General features: G+C 43.5%; 2 protein-coding genes across 2 annotated transcripts; one reads left to right on the top strand and one right to left on the bottom strand.

The window, feature by feature from the left end:
* Positions 1-293: 293 nt before the first annotated feature.
* LOC133888656 (uncharacterized) lies at positions 294-5841 on the bottom strand. Its single transcript, XM_062328981.1, has 7 exons — positions 5561-5841; positions 4266-4405; positions 3580-3623; positions 2858-3474; positions 2165-2245; positions 1615-1677; positions 294-658 (listed from the first exon to the last, which is right to left on the bottom strand). Exons 1-7 carry the CDS (start codon positions 5609-5611, stop codon positions 599-601), a joined length of 1056 nt encoding a protein of 351 aa, XP_062184965.1. The 5' UTR covers positions 5612-5841; the 3' UTR covers positions 294-598.
* Positions 5842-7274: 1433 nt separating this feature from the next.
* Positions 7275-13482, top strand: LOC133888066 (CRM-domain containing factor CFM2, chloroplastic). Its single transcript, XM_062328174.1, has 12 exons — positions 7275-7945; positions 8549-9350; positions 9440-9570; positions 9913-10212; positions 10287-10440; positions 11647-11939; positions 12025-12156; positions 12246-12362; positions 12458-12562; positions 12630-12828; positions 12909-13039; positions 13121-13482. Exons 1-12 carry the CDS (start codon positions 7325-7327, stop codon positions 13307-13309), a joined length of 3174 nt encoding a protein of 1057 aa, XP_062184158.1. The 5' UTR covers positions 7275-7324; the 3' UTR covers positions 13310-13482.
* The last annotated feature ends 3207 nt before the right edge of the window (positions 13483-16689 follow it).

Genomic DNA, 16689 nt, shown 5'->3' with positions numbered 1-16689 from the left:
GGCTTAAGTATCGTTGGTGTGCCCAATAAATAAATAAATAAATAAATACACTTTCCAAGTCCCAAACGAATCGTTCTAACCTCAGCACAAAATTACCGGCAGCCAGGCCGGACATAAGTAGACATTCTAGTATCAAAATCTCAACAACCGCACAGATTCAAGTGTAGCACCCGAGTCCGAGCAGATACATTGCACATCAATAAAACAAAAAGGAGCAGTAAACACAGTAGAACGCACAACCTGAGCATAACGCTCAAGTGACTGATGAATTTGACCGCCAGTGCTACCAAGTATAAATGATGAACTACGATCAGTGGCCATCTTCATATAACCCCACCAAATTCCAGACAGGTAAGGTAGCAAACCATATGTATCCACCGGTTACTCATAACAATAACAGAGGGGCAGCAGATCGTGAATGATAGAATTGGGATTATCAGCTGACAAATAGGACTTTACACGCGTCAAGAAAGGCAACCACCAGCAATAAAAAGGAGAACTAAGACAACCACTGAGGATATACAAGATCTGCAATAAAGCATTCTTACACCAACAATTGCAGTTGCCAACTAATGTTCCCAGTCCCAGACCATGTGGCTCATCTTTGCCGTTGTTTCCGATGAGGACCTACTGCAAGTAGGATCTTCTTCCTCGGGCCCTGAGCAAAAACATCCATCAAAATCATAAACCACAAGATTAAAGCAAACAACTGGTTTGGAAAAAGATTAAATTCTAGGAGATATTAGTTATTACTACATTTCATTTCTGAGATGCACTATGTAGATGTTTAATGTAAAAATGGAGGACTTTGGGTACAATTACTAAAGCATGCTTCCCGATTTTCTGCGAAAAACATTCATAGCATACAATACAGCCACTCTTCCCAACAGTAGTTGGAATGGTGAGTCCATAAACCCAGATTGCACCTTTTATTTCTTGAGACTCATCAACCTGGGTTATGCTGCAACTCATTTCTAAATATAAAACAAGATCTTAACATTAATATTAGCGACTGTGCAATCAGATAGAAACTTGCTAGTAGAGATGTTAACAGTACACCACACAATTCTCTTGATTCAGAGGCGATGCGGTTCTTGTCTCTTGCCTATTTTTTGCACCCTTATATTTACTTAATGGCCATATATAACCAGTGTATACGCTTGGAATGACAATGCATGCAACAAAGTAAGATAAGATCTGCTGCTTCATTTCTACAGAAAACAAAAAAGAAAGTTTGATAATCGATTTAGTTTGCTAACAAAAAACAATAAATTTTTGACCAAAACAAGAACCAGGTGGCCTTTCAACTACATGCTTCAAATGAATTTCAGTTAAGAGTCCCTTATCCATAGTCTAATTCTGATTCAATTTCATTCCTAACAGCAACAGTACTGAAGTAGAAAAAAAATACATGAACCCTGTAGCTTTCATACAGTGCACATACAATCGCAACTGCAAGTCTGTATCCTAATATGTTCCACATCTATGAATTTTTGAAAAATTCGCAAATACAGTAGTGGCCTTATAGAAGAAAAAAAATGGTGCATAATTGTTTTTCCGTAGAGATGCTACTTTGCTAGCTTGGTTAAGAAAGATGGCACATTTCCAACCTACCATTGGTACCCCCATGTCTTTGAGGTCGCTTTCTCCCATTTGCCTCAATGCAGCCATATCCACCTGCAAACGAATAAATAGCATGCAAAAAAGGATGTACTATTGTCACAATGGTCACACCATAAATAATCATTGGCTTATTGCTTTAAAACACGCATAAATATATGCTCATAAACTCAAGTCTATTCCTGAATGGACAGAGAAATGTCTGGATCTAGCATTAATCGATAAAAGCATGTGATGGTGACAAGTACTTGGAACACCCCATAGGGGAACATGCTGCAGCAGACAGGAACTGTACCAGTGAAAAGCTGCTAACAAATTAACAAGCTTCAGAAAACTACTAGAGCTCTCTTTCATAACCCCATCCAAAGGATCAAATATAAGGCATCCAAATGCTAATACATTATACATTAGTCCAGACTTCAGGTATCAAATGTATAGCAGCTAAACTGCTATCTACAAGAAAGAAAAATCGGAATGTACTGCATGATATTACCCAGAAAAAATCCTTTAATAGATTGAAATGAACAAAGTAATGGAACATCACCTCCTCAGCCTGAAAGAGAATGACATACTTCTCGAGTCCCAAAGAATTCAGCAACCCGGTAACCGTTAGTGGAACTTCTGTCTGCAAAATTGCATAGAAGAATGTCAGAAAATTCGAAGCACGAATGATAGTGAAGGATTGCATAACCAGAAGCTGGGTAGTAAAATTAGTGTGACACCAACATAGTCATTAGTATAACTGGGTGTGGAACTCGGACTCCTGGATAACTATGGGCAAACTGAATACAAGTTAAAGATTGCATCCACTTGAAATATTTTTTCTTTGATAATGATAGCAAGTTTCAAACTTTCAATATCTTGTACCACACGGTATCCATGAATAATCATGTTTCAATGATGTTGACTTCAGAAGGTTGTTTGGTGTTCTAAATTATAAGAATGCTGTTTAGAATTAGCAACAAATAACCGCACAGATGGGAAAATATATCACTGGGACCAAGCCAAAGTGCAACATTGACCTTATTGGCACAGAGATATGTAATAATTTTACTTCCGGTTTAAATGCCAAATTTCATAGTACCAATAGCATTACAGAACCGACGACAGATATGGTTTCAAAATAATTTGAAAATGTCAGGCACAAATAAAACAATGAATTCAGCTCCAAAAATTTCTTTTTTCCCTCAGAAGCCTTGCTAAATTCAGATCTATGAGAGGAAATGCAAATACATACCACGACAGGGGCTGCTGTAGACAGAGCTGCACTGGATGGAGTGATTCCATTAGCTCTCTGTACTGTATCAACTAAAATGGTGGGTTGGCCAGCGTATGGTTGAGTTCTTAATGTGTCAGGGGCATCTCTTGTGGTAAGAGTTGGAGCTCTTGAGGTACCGACAGATCTAAGGGGTGGCATAGGTCGAATCTGATCGTAGGTTCTTGGTGGAGACGCATCACCCCGAACACTTGTAAGCCTTTCGGGTGATCTGTGCCTCGAGCCATCAGCTGTCCATGACGAGTAAGGTTTCCTTGAAGAGTTTAACTTTAACAAATCATCCACACTTCTTGCAGAAGGAATTCGGCCTACAACAACCGCAGAGGGCCTTAGCTCTGGGACACCCTCCCTCGAAGAATATGTAGACCTTAATTCTGGGACCTTGTCTCTCGTACCATACCTAGCCCTTGAATCTGGAGCATGGCCTCTTGGATCATATCTCGGTATATTCTTAGGATTTCGGGAAAGCTTTTCACGAAGATCTGTTCCATTCTGTTCTGCACCAACATTGCTCCTCTGTAACAAGCCTTTCCTCTTCATAAGTTTCAGTCTCAGATCATCCTTGCCAACCTGGCGATCTTCAAATGTTTTGCAGGCCAACATATTGAACAAAGTAATTAATGTCAGACATATTCAATTCAAATCCTAATGAATTGAATACTAGAGGTTAAGCTTTATGATACCTGAACCACCATCTCCATGTGAGCTATTGCTTTCTGTATGTCGCCTGCAAAGTGAAAGCGATATCAAATCGCTAAGCAATCAATTACAATTTACAAGTTACAACAGAAGCAGCCATAGAGTGAGCTACAGCTTAAGCGAAAGAAAGTAACAAAAATAAACACAGTAAATGGAACCACACATACTATGATCTTTCAAAAGCAAGTGCTTTCCAAATATAATATAATAAACTAAAAGCGAATGTAATATGCAAAGGAAGAACGTGCAGTGCTGTGTAGTACAAAATTGAATAGAAGGGAGAAAAAAAGGTGTGCACGTCCATATATAGATAAGCTAATTTGCTGAAATATGAACAAGAGGCTAGATCAGGGACTTGATGATACTACAGTTAATGCCGCATTGGAACAGAAAACTGCATTTGTGTCTTCAGTAAATTAATAGTAATCTGCTTAAGATTATCACAAATACAAGCGCATCACCAATAAATTGTCAAAAAATATTGATAACAATAGTTGTAACCCAAAAACATACCTAGCCCTTGAATAACAGATAAAAAGCACTTAGGCTAATTTGAATTATTGAAAATTTAGAAACGTAAAGCTGAACCCAACACAATTGAGGTGAAGTACCACAGAGGAACGAATTCTTTCCCTACAAACAATGGAAATGGCAGATCCAAGAATGATACCTTTTGTTTCTCTGCTGGCTTTCATAAAAATCAGAATCAACCACATTACTTCCTAATCTCTCCCTCACAGAACGCTTTTTCCCTGAGAATGGCACTTCATCATCATTCCCAATATCAGATATAGCCCTCCTTTTGACAACCTGTGGTGAACAAAATTAAGGTTAAGAAACTGAAATTAAAATTCATGGAGATCTGAGAAACTTTAAAGTGCAAAAGGCATGCAAGTGACACAATGACATTGGCATCTATCCAGCGAACATTTCGCGTCATGGAAAACTTTAAAATCGGTCTTGAATATTTTACCAAGTCCAAAATAGTTCACAAACATTTGATTATATCAGCTAATCCAAAAAAATCATAAACAGGCATAACCGAAGAGGTAACATGAGTGACTTCACTGAAAATGATAAAACCATAAAAGGAATAAGATGGTGTGCGCATGCGTTGTAGACCTTACAACTAACAGCATACAAGATTCGAATGCAGAATGTGCATACAACAGATTGGTAACCTTCAATACGGTCAACAGGTATCAATAGTTCCTACTGGAGACATGCCCTAAACAGAACTTGCAAGAGAGCTACACAAACATCTGTCATTTCTCCCCATGCTAAAACAATTGTCCAGTTATCCAAGTGCTACTTATCTCATATACACATATTTAGCAGCATTAAGCATATACATAATCCGCATCAACAAATTTCCCCAGCAGCATTTAACCCCGCCATGCACCCATCACGATTCACAACCATTCTCAGTCCCCTCTTATTTCTCTCCAAGCATACTGAAGAGAAAAGCAAATAGTCCCACTGCAGAAGATCTAGAGACTCTGCTAAATCCCACAACATTGGAACACCCATACATATAGTCCTCGTGTTAACTCACACACCCCAACAGCTAGAAACTTAAAGCTACCAAGTTGTCACTCACCCATAAATTAAGGTACCTTCCCAAAATCACTCCCCCATCCCGTGAGGTGACACCGCAAGTTTAGGGTAGTACCCTCAGGCAGACAACAACCAAATCCAGCAACATAAACCCACCATTTGACACACCGAATAACATCTCGCCCTGCAAGCTAATACCCACAACCCGCACACTCGACTCAACCTACGGCTAGCCAGAGCTACACCGCCGCACCGTGTTTTCCTCAATCAGATCATCTGCCTCGTTTCTAATCGATCAAACATCCAAACCCTGAACGACGCTATAGCCAAATCCGCAACGGAAAACGAGGACACGGGGGGAATTCGACTGATCTTGGAGCACGGGTTGACCGAGGTGGAACGGCTCACCTGACCGCTGCGGCCTAGCGTGATGGTGACCTGGTGCCTCGAAGAAGCCATCGCCACCGCCGCCGCCCCCGCGCAGAGGATATAGCTTCCGCCGGAACACTGGAGAGGCGAGGGCGCGACCGGGAAGGGGCCAACGGGGCGGCCGGCTAGGGTTTCGGGGGAATGGAGATTGGGGCGTGCGCGGAGACGGAGTTTACCGGCGCTTGAGACGGGAGTGGGGAGGGGGCTCTCGCTTTGGTGGCGCTGCGCACACACAGGTGCGTGCGGGCCTTTTGCGCTCTCCGGATTTCGACCGCGTTTTAGTTTTTTTATTTATATTACTCGTTTTTTAATTTGATTTGTTTTTGTGTGTGTGTGTGTTTTTTTTACTGCAAGAGGAACGACGTGCTCGTGGCGAACGAGGGTCGTGGCCGAGGATTCGGGGGACACGATGTTCTTTGAATCAGGCGGTTGAGGTGGCAACAGAGTTTTCTTCGGAACGAAGGGATTTCATGATGCCAACTTGGATAAAAGCTACATGTGAAACAGCATTTTAAAAAGTTCAATCGAGAATGCGACGATTTAGACATTAGTGTTCAAATGAGTTTAGAAAAGTATAGCTGTAGAAGACGATGTCAAGTTGAAATTAATTTAACACAATGCATGTAACGCAATGAAGCTTCAAGCTTCGCATTTTCATGTAAGCCGCCAAGTAGTTTCATCCAAGTTGATTTTCAAGATATGAAACATGTTTTACTTTATTTGGTGATTTCAACAAAGGTTTAAATAAAAGCCACAAGTCTTGCACAAAGGACGAAAAAATCCTAGAATGATCTAAAACCGTGGCTTGACAATGATCGTCATATGTGTTCATCAAGCGTGCACTGTGGACTTTAATTTGATGCCACAGCTCATCACTCTTTTCAGTATTGCGCTGATTTGATAAGTTGATAAAAATGTAAAGAAACTAGGATACAGTAAAATCAACATCACATACCAGATCAATCAAGCATTGATTCCATATCGAACACGCAAGTATGCAACTGTTCCACAATACAATTGAGAGAATTGGAGTTAAAACAGTAATTATAGGGATTGAGGAACGGGAAGGAGAAGCAAAGCCGAGGGAAGAAGTTCATTTCATTTATTATATTCCTTTCTTCGCTTTCAAGATCAATCTTTTTCTATGCATGTTGATGTCACAAACCGGGTATTGCCCGTTGGGAGCCCAAGCCTAAAGCCAGAGAGAATAGAGTGCGTGACATTCAGGATCTGTTTGGTAGAGTTTTAGCTCTAAATTTTTTTAGCATTAGAACTAGTCATTTCTAACTTAAGAAATTCTTAGAGTTGAAGATGTAAGACAAATTAAAGGTTTTTAATTAAGACATCTTGTCGTTGTTTTAAATTAAAAATAGATATTTAAATTACTTTATTTTATTTTACAAACTCTAAATTATATATGAATCTTAAAGATAGAACTCTACCAAACAAAACATCAATACCAGATATGGTCAAGTTCTTTAATCCGGAATTTTTCTTGATCTTTCAGCAAGAGGATAAACGGAGCACTTCATCAAGTAATAACTTCACATCACTATTTCACACACAAAAACAAATTCAGATCACATACAATATGAACAGTCAGCAACACGCATCTCAAAGCGCCGGTCACCCCTTTCATCCGTCTCCCTCCTTCCGACGCCTTATCCTCCATCCACCCCGCCACGGCTCAGTTAAACCCCTACTCTCCCCCCACTCGCATCGCACCCCTCCTTTCCCACGCAAATGCTCCTCCTCTTCTCCCCACGCCCTTCCCCTCTCATCCTCTCCCTCCCCTCCTCCTCCACCTCCAAACCCCACGCCCGCCTCCGTCCTGTCCACGCCTCCGCCTCCCCGTCGCCGGAGCTCCTCGGAAAATCCGCGCTCCGCCGCATCTCCGACAAGCTCCGCAGCCTCGGTTACCTCGAGACCACCCCCGAGACCCCCTCTCCGGGCCCGATCCCAAGCGCGAGCTCGGCGGCTGCCTCCTCCTCCCCCGGCGAGATCTTCGTGCCCACCCCGGCCCAGCTCCCGCGCCACCGTGTCGGCTCCACCCTAGACCCGAGCTGGGCCACGGGCGACGGCGAGGCCGACTCCGCGGCGCGGCGGAGGAGGAGGCGTGGGAGGGATGCAGGTTCAGCTTCGGCGCCGCCGTCCGCGGCGGAGCTGGCGCTGCCGCGGGACGAGCTGCGGCGGCTGCAGGGGATCGGGATCCGGATAAGGAAGAGGCTCAAGGTCGGGAAGGCGGGAGTGACGGAGGGGATTGTGAACGGGATACACGAGCGGTGGCGGAACGCGGAGGTCGTGAAGCTCAGGTGCGAGGACGTCTGGGCCATGAACATGAGGCGCACGCACGAGATCCTCGAGGTGAGCGCTGCTCTGTGCATGTCCAGGCACACCATAGTCCTGCTGTTGCCTGTGTTCTGGTCTGTGCAATTATACATTGGCGTTGGATGTGCCTGTCTGCTTCCTGTAATAACATTGGAGGACAAAAGGCCAGTGTGCGTTAGCATTGGCTGTTAAGCCTGTTAAGTTATCCCTGTGTTTCATCGTTTCCCTGGGTCACACGCTCAGGAAATTATGATGTTGGTAGGCATAATAGTGTTAGGTTATGTTGGTACATTAGAGCTCGTTTCACAATTTGATAGGATAAAAAGGTTTCAGTACATGATTGCACAAAGTTATCACCGAGGAAAAATGAGCAGCATCTTTGATTAAAGGAAAATGCTGCGCTGATAACTTTGGAGTCATAAGATCAAGATAGAGATAGGTTTCTTGATCTGAAATATAACCATCTATATAATAGTGCATTATCATGCACCTAACTATTGCTTCTTCAAAGCAGATTTCATATTGAATTCCATTTGACAAATCAAAAGCAATTTGGGGAGAAATATTGTGTAGGTGGATCCAAACTATTTTCAATTTGCATTTGACAGTTTGGCATGCTGTATGTATTTTGTTTCGTAGAGGAAAACTGGAGGCTTAGTCATTTGGAGATCTGGAAGCACCATCATATTGTATAGAGGAACCAACTATAAGTATCCTTACTTCCATTACAGTGAAAGTAGGGATGGTACTCTTGACGAAGAATCATCAGAGCAGAGCAGTTCGGGGGATGAGGATGAAGATCTTGGTATAGCATTAGTGGAACAGAGTATCAATGGAGAAGAGGATGAGAATCATTTACAACATTATAGCAGTCATAAAGAGAGTAGTGAGAATCCTGTTATAGCATATGCAGAACAGAGGGGTGGAGTAGAGGATGGCATGGGATATTCAGAACAGAAGGGAAGCAGAGAGAAAGATACAAAACATCCCATACTATCTACTAAACAGCTTGTTTTTTATATGCATGAGCGGAATTTAGACATTAGAACTACAGAGCAAAACAGTATTCAAGCTCCAAACAAACAGCATGAGGGATCGCATATAAGCACCCATGTAGATTGTCCTAGTAAGGATGGTGCTCGAGCTCGGTCATCCTTAGTGGCTGGTGTTGGTTCTCCGAATAAGTTTCGATTACAGTTGCCTGGGGAGGTCAAACTTGCAGAGGAAGCTGACAAATTACTTGATGGATTGGGTCCAAGGTTTTCTGATTGGTGGGGGTATGACCCCCTTCCAGTGGATGCTGATTTATTACCAGCTATCGTTCCAGGATTCCGTAGGCCTTTTCGTCTTCTTCCTTCAGGCGTGCCACCGAAGTTAACAGACAGGGAAATGACTATCCTTAGGAGACTAGCTCAGCCCTTACCCTACCACTATGCACTTGGTAATGTTTGGTATTTTGCTCTTTTCCATTATGATAGTTTTGATAAGGATTGCTGGTATATAATAATTTTTGTGGTGCACACTTTGTAGGAAGAGGCAGTAACCTTCAAGGATTGGCTGTATCTATGATCAAGCTATGGGAAAGATGCGAGGTAGCGAAGGTTGCAATCAAGAGAGATGCACAGAACATTGACAGCATTCTCATCTCTGAGGAATTGAAGGTAGGTAGGTGCTAATCAATGCATACCCAGTTATAAAATGCATTTTGTGTGCTCCTGCACTGTTCTGGGAAAACTGGCATGATAGGTTTAACTCGTGTTACATGTCATCAGATTTGTAGATGTAAAGTGTTTGCATGTGTTCCTTTCATGCTTACTGTGCATTACCCCAACATATGTGAGATCAGAAATCAGGATATATATGTTAGTTTGCGGTGTAGTCCAAATCTATCAACACCGTCCATCTCTTACAGTCTTACTATTGTTTTACTGTATTTAGGTAGTTAGGTTATTTATTCCCAAAATTAGAATGGTAAGTCCCACTGTTATGTTTAAATCTTGTAGGGATTGACAGGTGGAACCCTATTATCAAGAGATAAAGAGTCAATTGTATTCTACAGAGGGAAAGATTTCCTCCCCCCAGCTGTCTCTCTTGCAATAGAAAAGCGCAGAAAGCATGGCAGTTCTACTATCCACAAGCCCAAGCCTAACATTGAAGGAAACACACTTATTCAAGATGCTTCTCAACTGAAGATGTCAAGTGATGTCTCAGTACACATGCATGAAGAGGAAACTTCTGTCACAGATAGTAGAGCAGAATCTCTGAATACGGTTGCCCAGAATGTTGAGACAAGATTATCTCAGGTATTTTTCAGCTGATATATTTGGTAATTTTGGTGCCTGCTGTCTGACTAAACATATATACATAATATTTTCAGGCCATAGCAGAGAAAGAGAAGGCTGAAAAACTTCTTGAAGAACTAGAAAAGGCATCTCAACCTTCAAAAGCTGAAACTAGAGAGGCTATATCTGAAGAGGAGAGGTATATGCTGAGGAAAGTTGGATTGAAGATGAAACAATTTCTTCTGCTAGGTGAATGTCCTCCTCAACCTTGCTTTGCAGTGCACACTTCTGTCCTGAACACAACGTAACTAGGTTTTCCATTATTTAGCAGAAATTAGATTATCAGATTGAAATGGCATACAATGGATACAAGTGGTAGGATAGGGCAGATCGCCCTATAATCCCGGGCTTCTCCCGTAGACTCGAGGCTCTAATCGATGCCATGGGCAGATCGCTCTCTAATCGCCGGGCTTCCCCCGTCGAGAAGAGATTCTGATCTAATCATCTGGGCAAAAGCCTTTTGCTGAATTCTTCTTGCTTGGCTCCAATTATGCGCGGCTACCCCTTTATATAGAGAGGGAAAATTACAATCCAAATCCAACTCCAAATCCTAACTTACCTAATTTATCTCTAGCTGAATTGGAAACTAATCAAACTATCTCCTAATCAACTCCAACTTATCTCCTGCCCATAACAACTAGATAACTTGCCTAAACTAACTTGACTCTTTCCATAACACTCATACCAAACAATGTTTCAATCCTTTGTGATCATTTTCTCATTTCTGAAATTGACAGGGTGAGTCCCATGTTGTCTTGTGTTGCTGGAAGTGCACAAATTTTAATTAATTCTTTCATCTCTTCTGAATCATCTGGGAAACTGCTACTTTCAGATCGTCCTATACCTATTTGCAATGTGTCTGCTACTACTTTTAAGTATACCAGCAATAGCAACTCACTCCCATCCTGTCCAAACACATACAGAGGGAGGGACACAACCTGCTGCAAGGATAATAGCCTGAACCCTGCCGAGGCAACTAACAAGCTGCAGTACTGGTTTTAGGGACATATCTGACATTCTGTTTCCACTTAGTCAAATGTGTATGTCCGGACATGTAATGCAGAGATCTTTTTTAGGAAAAGTGTGCATTGTGTAGCTAGGGCAATGGAAAAGTTCCTTGTAGTTTCTCCACCATGTATCTTTTCCAAGGCAACTAACAAGCTGCAGTACTGGTTTTAGGGACATCTAACATCCTGTCTCCACTTAGTCAAATGTGTATGTCCGGACATGTAACGCAGATATCTTTTTTAGGGAAAGTGTACATTGTGTTGTTGGGGCAATGAAAAAGTTCCTTGTAGTTTCTCCACAATGTATCTTTTCCCATTCATTTGTACTTAACATTTCATCTCCTTTTTTATTTTCGTTTTTTCATCTCCTTGTTTAATTGATTTGCAGGAAGGAGAGGAGTTTTTGATGGAACTATTGAAAATATGCATCTTCATTGGAAGTACCGAGAACTTGTCAAAATTATATGTAAAGAACATCGCATTGAAGATGTTGAATATGCAGCTCGAATGCTAGAGGTAGAGAGTGGTGGTATTTTGGTGGCAGTGGAAAGAGTGAGCAAAGGACATGCAATTATAGTATATCGAGGAAAGAACTACCAGAGGCCATCAACTCTCAGGCCAAAAACTTTGTTGAGTAAAAGAGATGCTTTGAAGCGTTCCATGGAGTACCAACGATGTAAGGTGCGAATTTTATCCATTGGATTGTTATGATTCTTTTGTGGGGATGTTTTTTGAGATACTGAATTTTTTCTCTTGATCAATTTAGTCCCTGAAGCTTCATGTGCTTAATCTGTCAAAGAATATTGACTACTTGAAGGATCAGATGAATTCCAGCTACTATAACAAAGGCATGCATGATCTTAGTGTCAACTCCGGAACACTACAGCAGAAAAATGAAGTAAACATGTTCAAACTTGAATATAGTTCTATTGCCGTTCAGTAAATTCCAGTGCTTGATTATTCGTTTATTTCAATATAATGGTCAAGGAATTGCCTGAAGTTGCTCCTGAGAATTTTGAGTCGGAGGTTGAGGAGTGCGCTTCAGTTGAAACCAATAGAACTGTAACATTAACAAGATCTGGAGTTCCTTTGGATGATATGCAGGTCATTAGTCCTCACTTATATCTGTAGTTTGTAGTTTGGTCCTTTTCAATCAGTTTATGATGAACTAATGTGGCTACTGCACACTGTATTTACAGAGCAAAGTCTGTTTCAACAAGCTCAAAGAAAGTTCTTCTGTGACTGCAAGTCCATGTCTAACTGGGAGTTCAAATGCAGTTTCATTCAATGATCTGATCAGACATGTGAGTTTGTCTGCTTTCCCACCATATGGCTTTGTTCCCTGCTGATGCTGATGAACTGATGTTGCAGCAAAACCAACATAGCTCTATTGTGGCGTTCAATCTGGATAGTCATAGCGAAGATAATTCAAAAGATGTGGATGGGCCAAAATTGGATGTGGAGTCTGCTCCTCACTTGCCTTTCAGGGCTACACCACTCTCAAATCAAGAAAGGCTTGTGCTAAGGAAGCAAGCGCTTAAAATGAAGAAACGACCAGTACTTTCCATTGGTATCATCCTTTTGTCTTGTCCCGGTTATATTCTGAACAAACTTCAAAGTGCTGTGCTGAGCATCTGATTCCTGTATTAGGGAGGAACAATGTCATCACGGGAGTTGCAAAAACAATAAGAACACACTTCATGAAGCATCCTCTTGCTATTGTGAATATTAAGAACAGAGCTGATGGAACTCCAATTCAGCAGCTGATATCAGAACTAGAGGTTTGTAACTTGTAACAGAGAATAATTAGGTCCTAGATACAAAGACTTCATCTGAGCTTCTTTATTGTCTAATGGAAACAGGAGGCGACAGGATCGGTTCTAGTGTCACGAGAAATAAACAAAGTGATTTTGTACAGAGGTTGGGGAGCAGAAGTGGCCCAGAAAAGCTCAAAGGAAAACAGTACAAATGAAGAAAAGGAGGTTATATCACCTCAGCTCCTGGAAGCCATCAGATTAGAATGTGGATTGCTCCCTGGCGAGTCAGAATAGCTGGATCCCACGGATGTGTTAAAAAAGAATCAAAACATCTTTCGCCCGTGGATAAATGGAGCATACTGGTTTGAAGGACGTGTGCAGTGAAGAACTGAAGTTGCATGTGAACAATGTGTGGAAATCTGCGACCTGACATAATCGTGATCATGCCGTCGATGCACTTGTTTGTTGTGTCATAACTTGGTGGTGGCTGTGCACCCTTTTCTTTTCTTTCCTCTTACTTTTCTTTGCCTGATCCAGATATGCATTTGATGTTCTTGTCACACCCGGTTTTAAAGGAAACAACCAGATGTATTCCACATGTATGCCAGGATCAAGTTTACATACATGCAGCGACGTCATTAGTGATAACATAAACTGTGTCTCAAATAACGTAAACAATCCTTACAAAAGGACCCGTAGGTCTGAAAGAAAATACTAATAAATCTTCAATTGGCAGCGGAACACCCATCCATCCACAGGCGTTGTCCGGGGGAAACACCAGCCTAGGACATGGTCTTCAATCAACGCCTTCTTCCTTCTAGAAATCAGCGTCCTCGCCCGGGACTTCCTCGAAGACTTCACCTTCTGAGCAGCATCCGAGGGTAGGGAAAAAGGCAAGCGTGAGTACATAAAGTACTCAGCAAGTGGAGGAAAAATATGACATGCAGGCTATTGACAAGGAAAGTTCAACTTGGGGATTTACTGCGACTATGCTCAGCTAAAACAGACTCAAACAACCTAGCAATCCTATTTACTAGATTTTATTCCAACAATATAAGAACATAACTCATCGGATTCCATCCGACTACCAGACTCACCAGATATCCCATATCCGGCTACCGACTCATCGGGAGTACCACCTCCCGACTACCCAAACCAACCCTTAAAGTTCTCATCTAATCCTGAAGAAGTCCAAGCCGCTCTTGACCGTGAGCACGGCTGATCGATCAGTTATTTACTCTGCAGAGTTTGCACACTTTACCCACGAGTCGTGATTCCCTTTTTGCCTTACACTTCCGGGGTGTATGGCCGGGGTTTCACTACAAGGCTGTTACAAAGTATCTCCACATCTATACGCACCCACTAAGGTTTCACCGCTAACAGGGATCCCATCCACTGCAGAGGCCCCCTCTTGTGCCACTGAACCAACCATTGGTGCGTACAGAATGCGAAGAACACTGGTTACTTAGCCAGGCCGTACCCATATAGGCCTCATGGTTGTGCTGTTTTGCCAGGTTACAGACTCCAAGAACCGGTCCTTAGGATCCCACACAAGAACATACACAAACCCTGCTGTATAGCTCCACCACATACTAGCCATCCAGTTGGGATCCCTAAATTCAAGTTACTACAAGATTATCAATTCTCCCAAGTACTTGTTCCATAGTTATTAATCAAAGTTCATAATGATTCTAATCCATGACTGCACTAGCATGACTACCCTTTTACAAGATCCAAAAACCCCAAAAAGGTTACAAGGAATGGCCATACAAATTCTAGTAAACCCTATTCATGGGATTCAAAATTAGACAAGCATGCAACTATGGAAAAATAAACTATAATGATCTATGGTTAAATCAAGGTGATCAAGGACACTTGCCTTCGTAAGTTGGCTGCTCAAAATCTTCAAAAACTTGGTCTTGAATGCTGGCACTCTGCTCTCCTCCTAAGCCGAAGAACACACCGGAAAGAAATAACAAAACAGCTAAGCACAACACACTAAACAGGAGAAACTAACTCTAAAAAGGCTATGAACGGAAAGTACACGCAGCTACGATCTCGGGGGCGCGAAAATCACATAAATCGGAGGTCGTATGGAAAAGTTACACTAATTCTACTCTACAGGGGCTTTTCTGAAAGTTTGCAGGGACTAAATTGTAAAACAGATAGTTCTAGGGGCTTAAGTGCAAAGTTTAGGGACCTAAACATAATTACCCTAAAATCTAGGGGCCTAATTACAATTATCCTATAGTCCAGGGGCCAAATTGCAATTATCCAGAACTATCTAAGGGCCTATATGCAAAAACAGTGAAGCCTAGAGGTTTCCTTGCAAATCTCCCTATTTTCCGAGAATAGGTGGAATTCTTTTTATACTGAAAATCCTAATTAATGCGCAATGCTGACGTCACAGGCTGACTGGGCTGCTGACTGGGCATCCACTGCTGACTGGGCTCTGCCACGTAGGACAGGGACATCCACGTGGCGCGCTGACATGTCTCTGCTGCTGACTGGATTAAAGAGGACACGTGGCGGCTTTCTACTGGGTTGCGAAGGGGTATTTGCGATCTAATCAGGAGCGTTCAAAGGGGATCCGACGGCTGAGATTGATTGGGGGAAAAACAGGCCGGCGGCGATCGGAACACGGCGGCGCCGCCTCGGATCTCGCCGGAGGATCGCCGGAGATACGCAATCTAACGCTACCGACCGCCAACTCTTCGGGAAAAAGGCGCAACCGAACGGGGAGGGCACGGGGAAGCTCACCGGGGGCTTGTCGACGGCCGGGGAGGTCTTGACGGCGACGGGCGACGACAATGGCGGGCGGCGGCGCTCGGAAGTCGACGGGGACCCGGCTGCGACGGCGGAGGGGCGAAATCGACGGGCGCGGAAGCTTCCTGGGAGACATAAGGTGCCGGAGGGGGGGTTAGCTGACCGCGGGGACCATCGGGCGATGCTAGCGACGGAGGAGGGCGGCGGAGATTACCGGCGATCGGTGAGAGCTCGGTTCCGACGGCGGAGAGACTTCGGCGAGCAGCAAAACGAGCTCCTCACGCTTCGGCGAAGCTGGCGGCGAGCTCGGACGCGGCGGGGAGGACTTGGCGCGGCGGATGGCTCGGCGACGGCGGCTATGGCGCTCGGCTTCCTCGGGTTTTTGCGCGTGTGCAGGGGGGAAAAGGCGGCGCTGCTGGGTTATATAGGCGAGGCAGGCACGGGTTGTTGCGGGGCGCAGCGCGTAGGGCGGACGGCGCGGCGAAATCGGATTCAGCGCGCGGCAGCTGCGGGTTCGGTTCGGATACGGCGCGCGCGGGGCTGCGGGGACGAAGGAGCTGACGGGCGGGTCCCACTGGGCAGCGGCGCGCGGGCGATAGGGCCGAAAGCGGGCGACGGCTGGGCTGGGCCGCGGCGAGGAAAACGGGCGTCACAAACAATAAACTATAATGATCTATGGTTAAATCAAGGTGATCAAGGACACTTGCCTTCGTAAGTTGGCTGCTCAAAATCTTCGAAAACTTGGTCTTGAATGCTGGCACTCTGCTCTCCTCCTAAGCCGAAGAACACACCGGAAAGAAATAACAAAACAGCTAAGCACAACACACTAAACAGGAGAAACTAACTCTAAAAAGGCTATGAACGGAAAGTACACGCAGCTACGATCTCGGGGGCGCGAAAATCACATA

Source organism: Phragmites australis, chromosome 13, assembly GCF_958298935.1.
Source record: "Phragmites australis chromosome 13, lpPhrAust1.1, whole genome shotgun sequence".
In the NCBI taxonomy this organism is placed as follows: Eukaryota; Viridiplantae; Streptophyta; class Magnoliopsida; order Poales; family Poaceae; genus Phragmites; species Phragmites australis.
The sequence above is the reverse complement of the archived record's forward strand: the minus strand, read 5'-3'. Positions and strand labels throughout refer to the sequence as shown.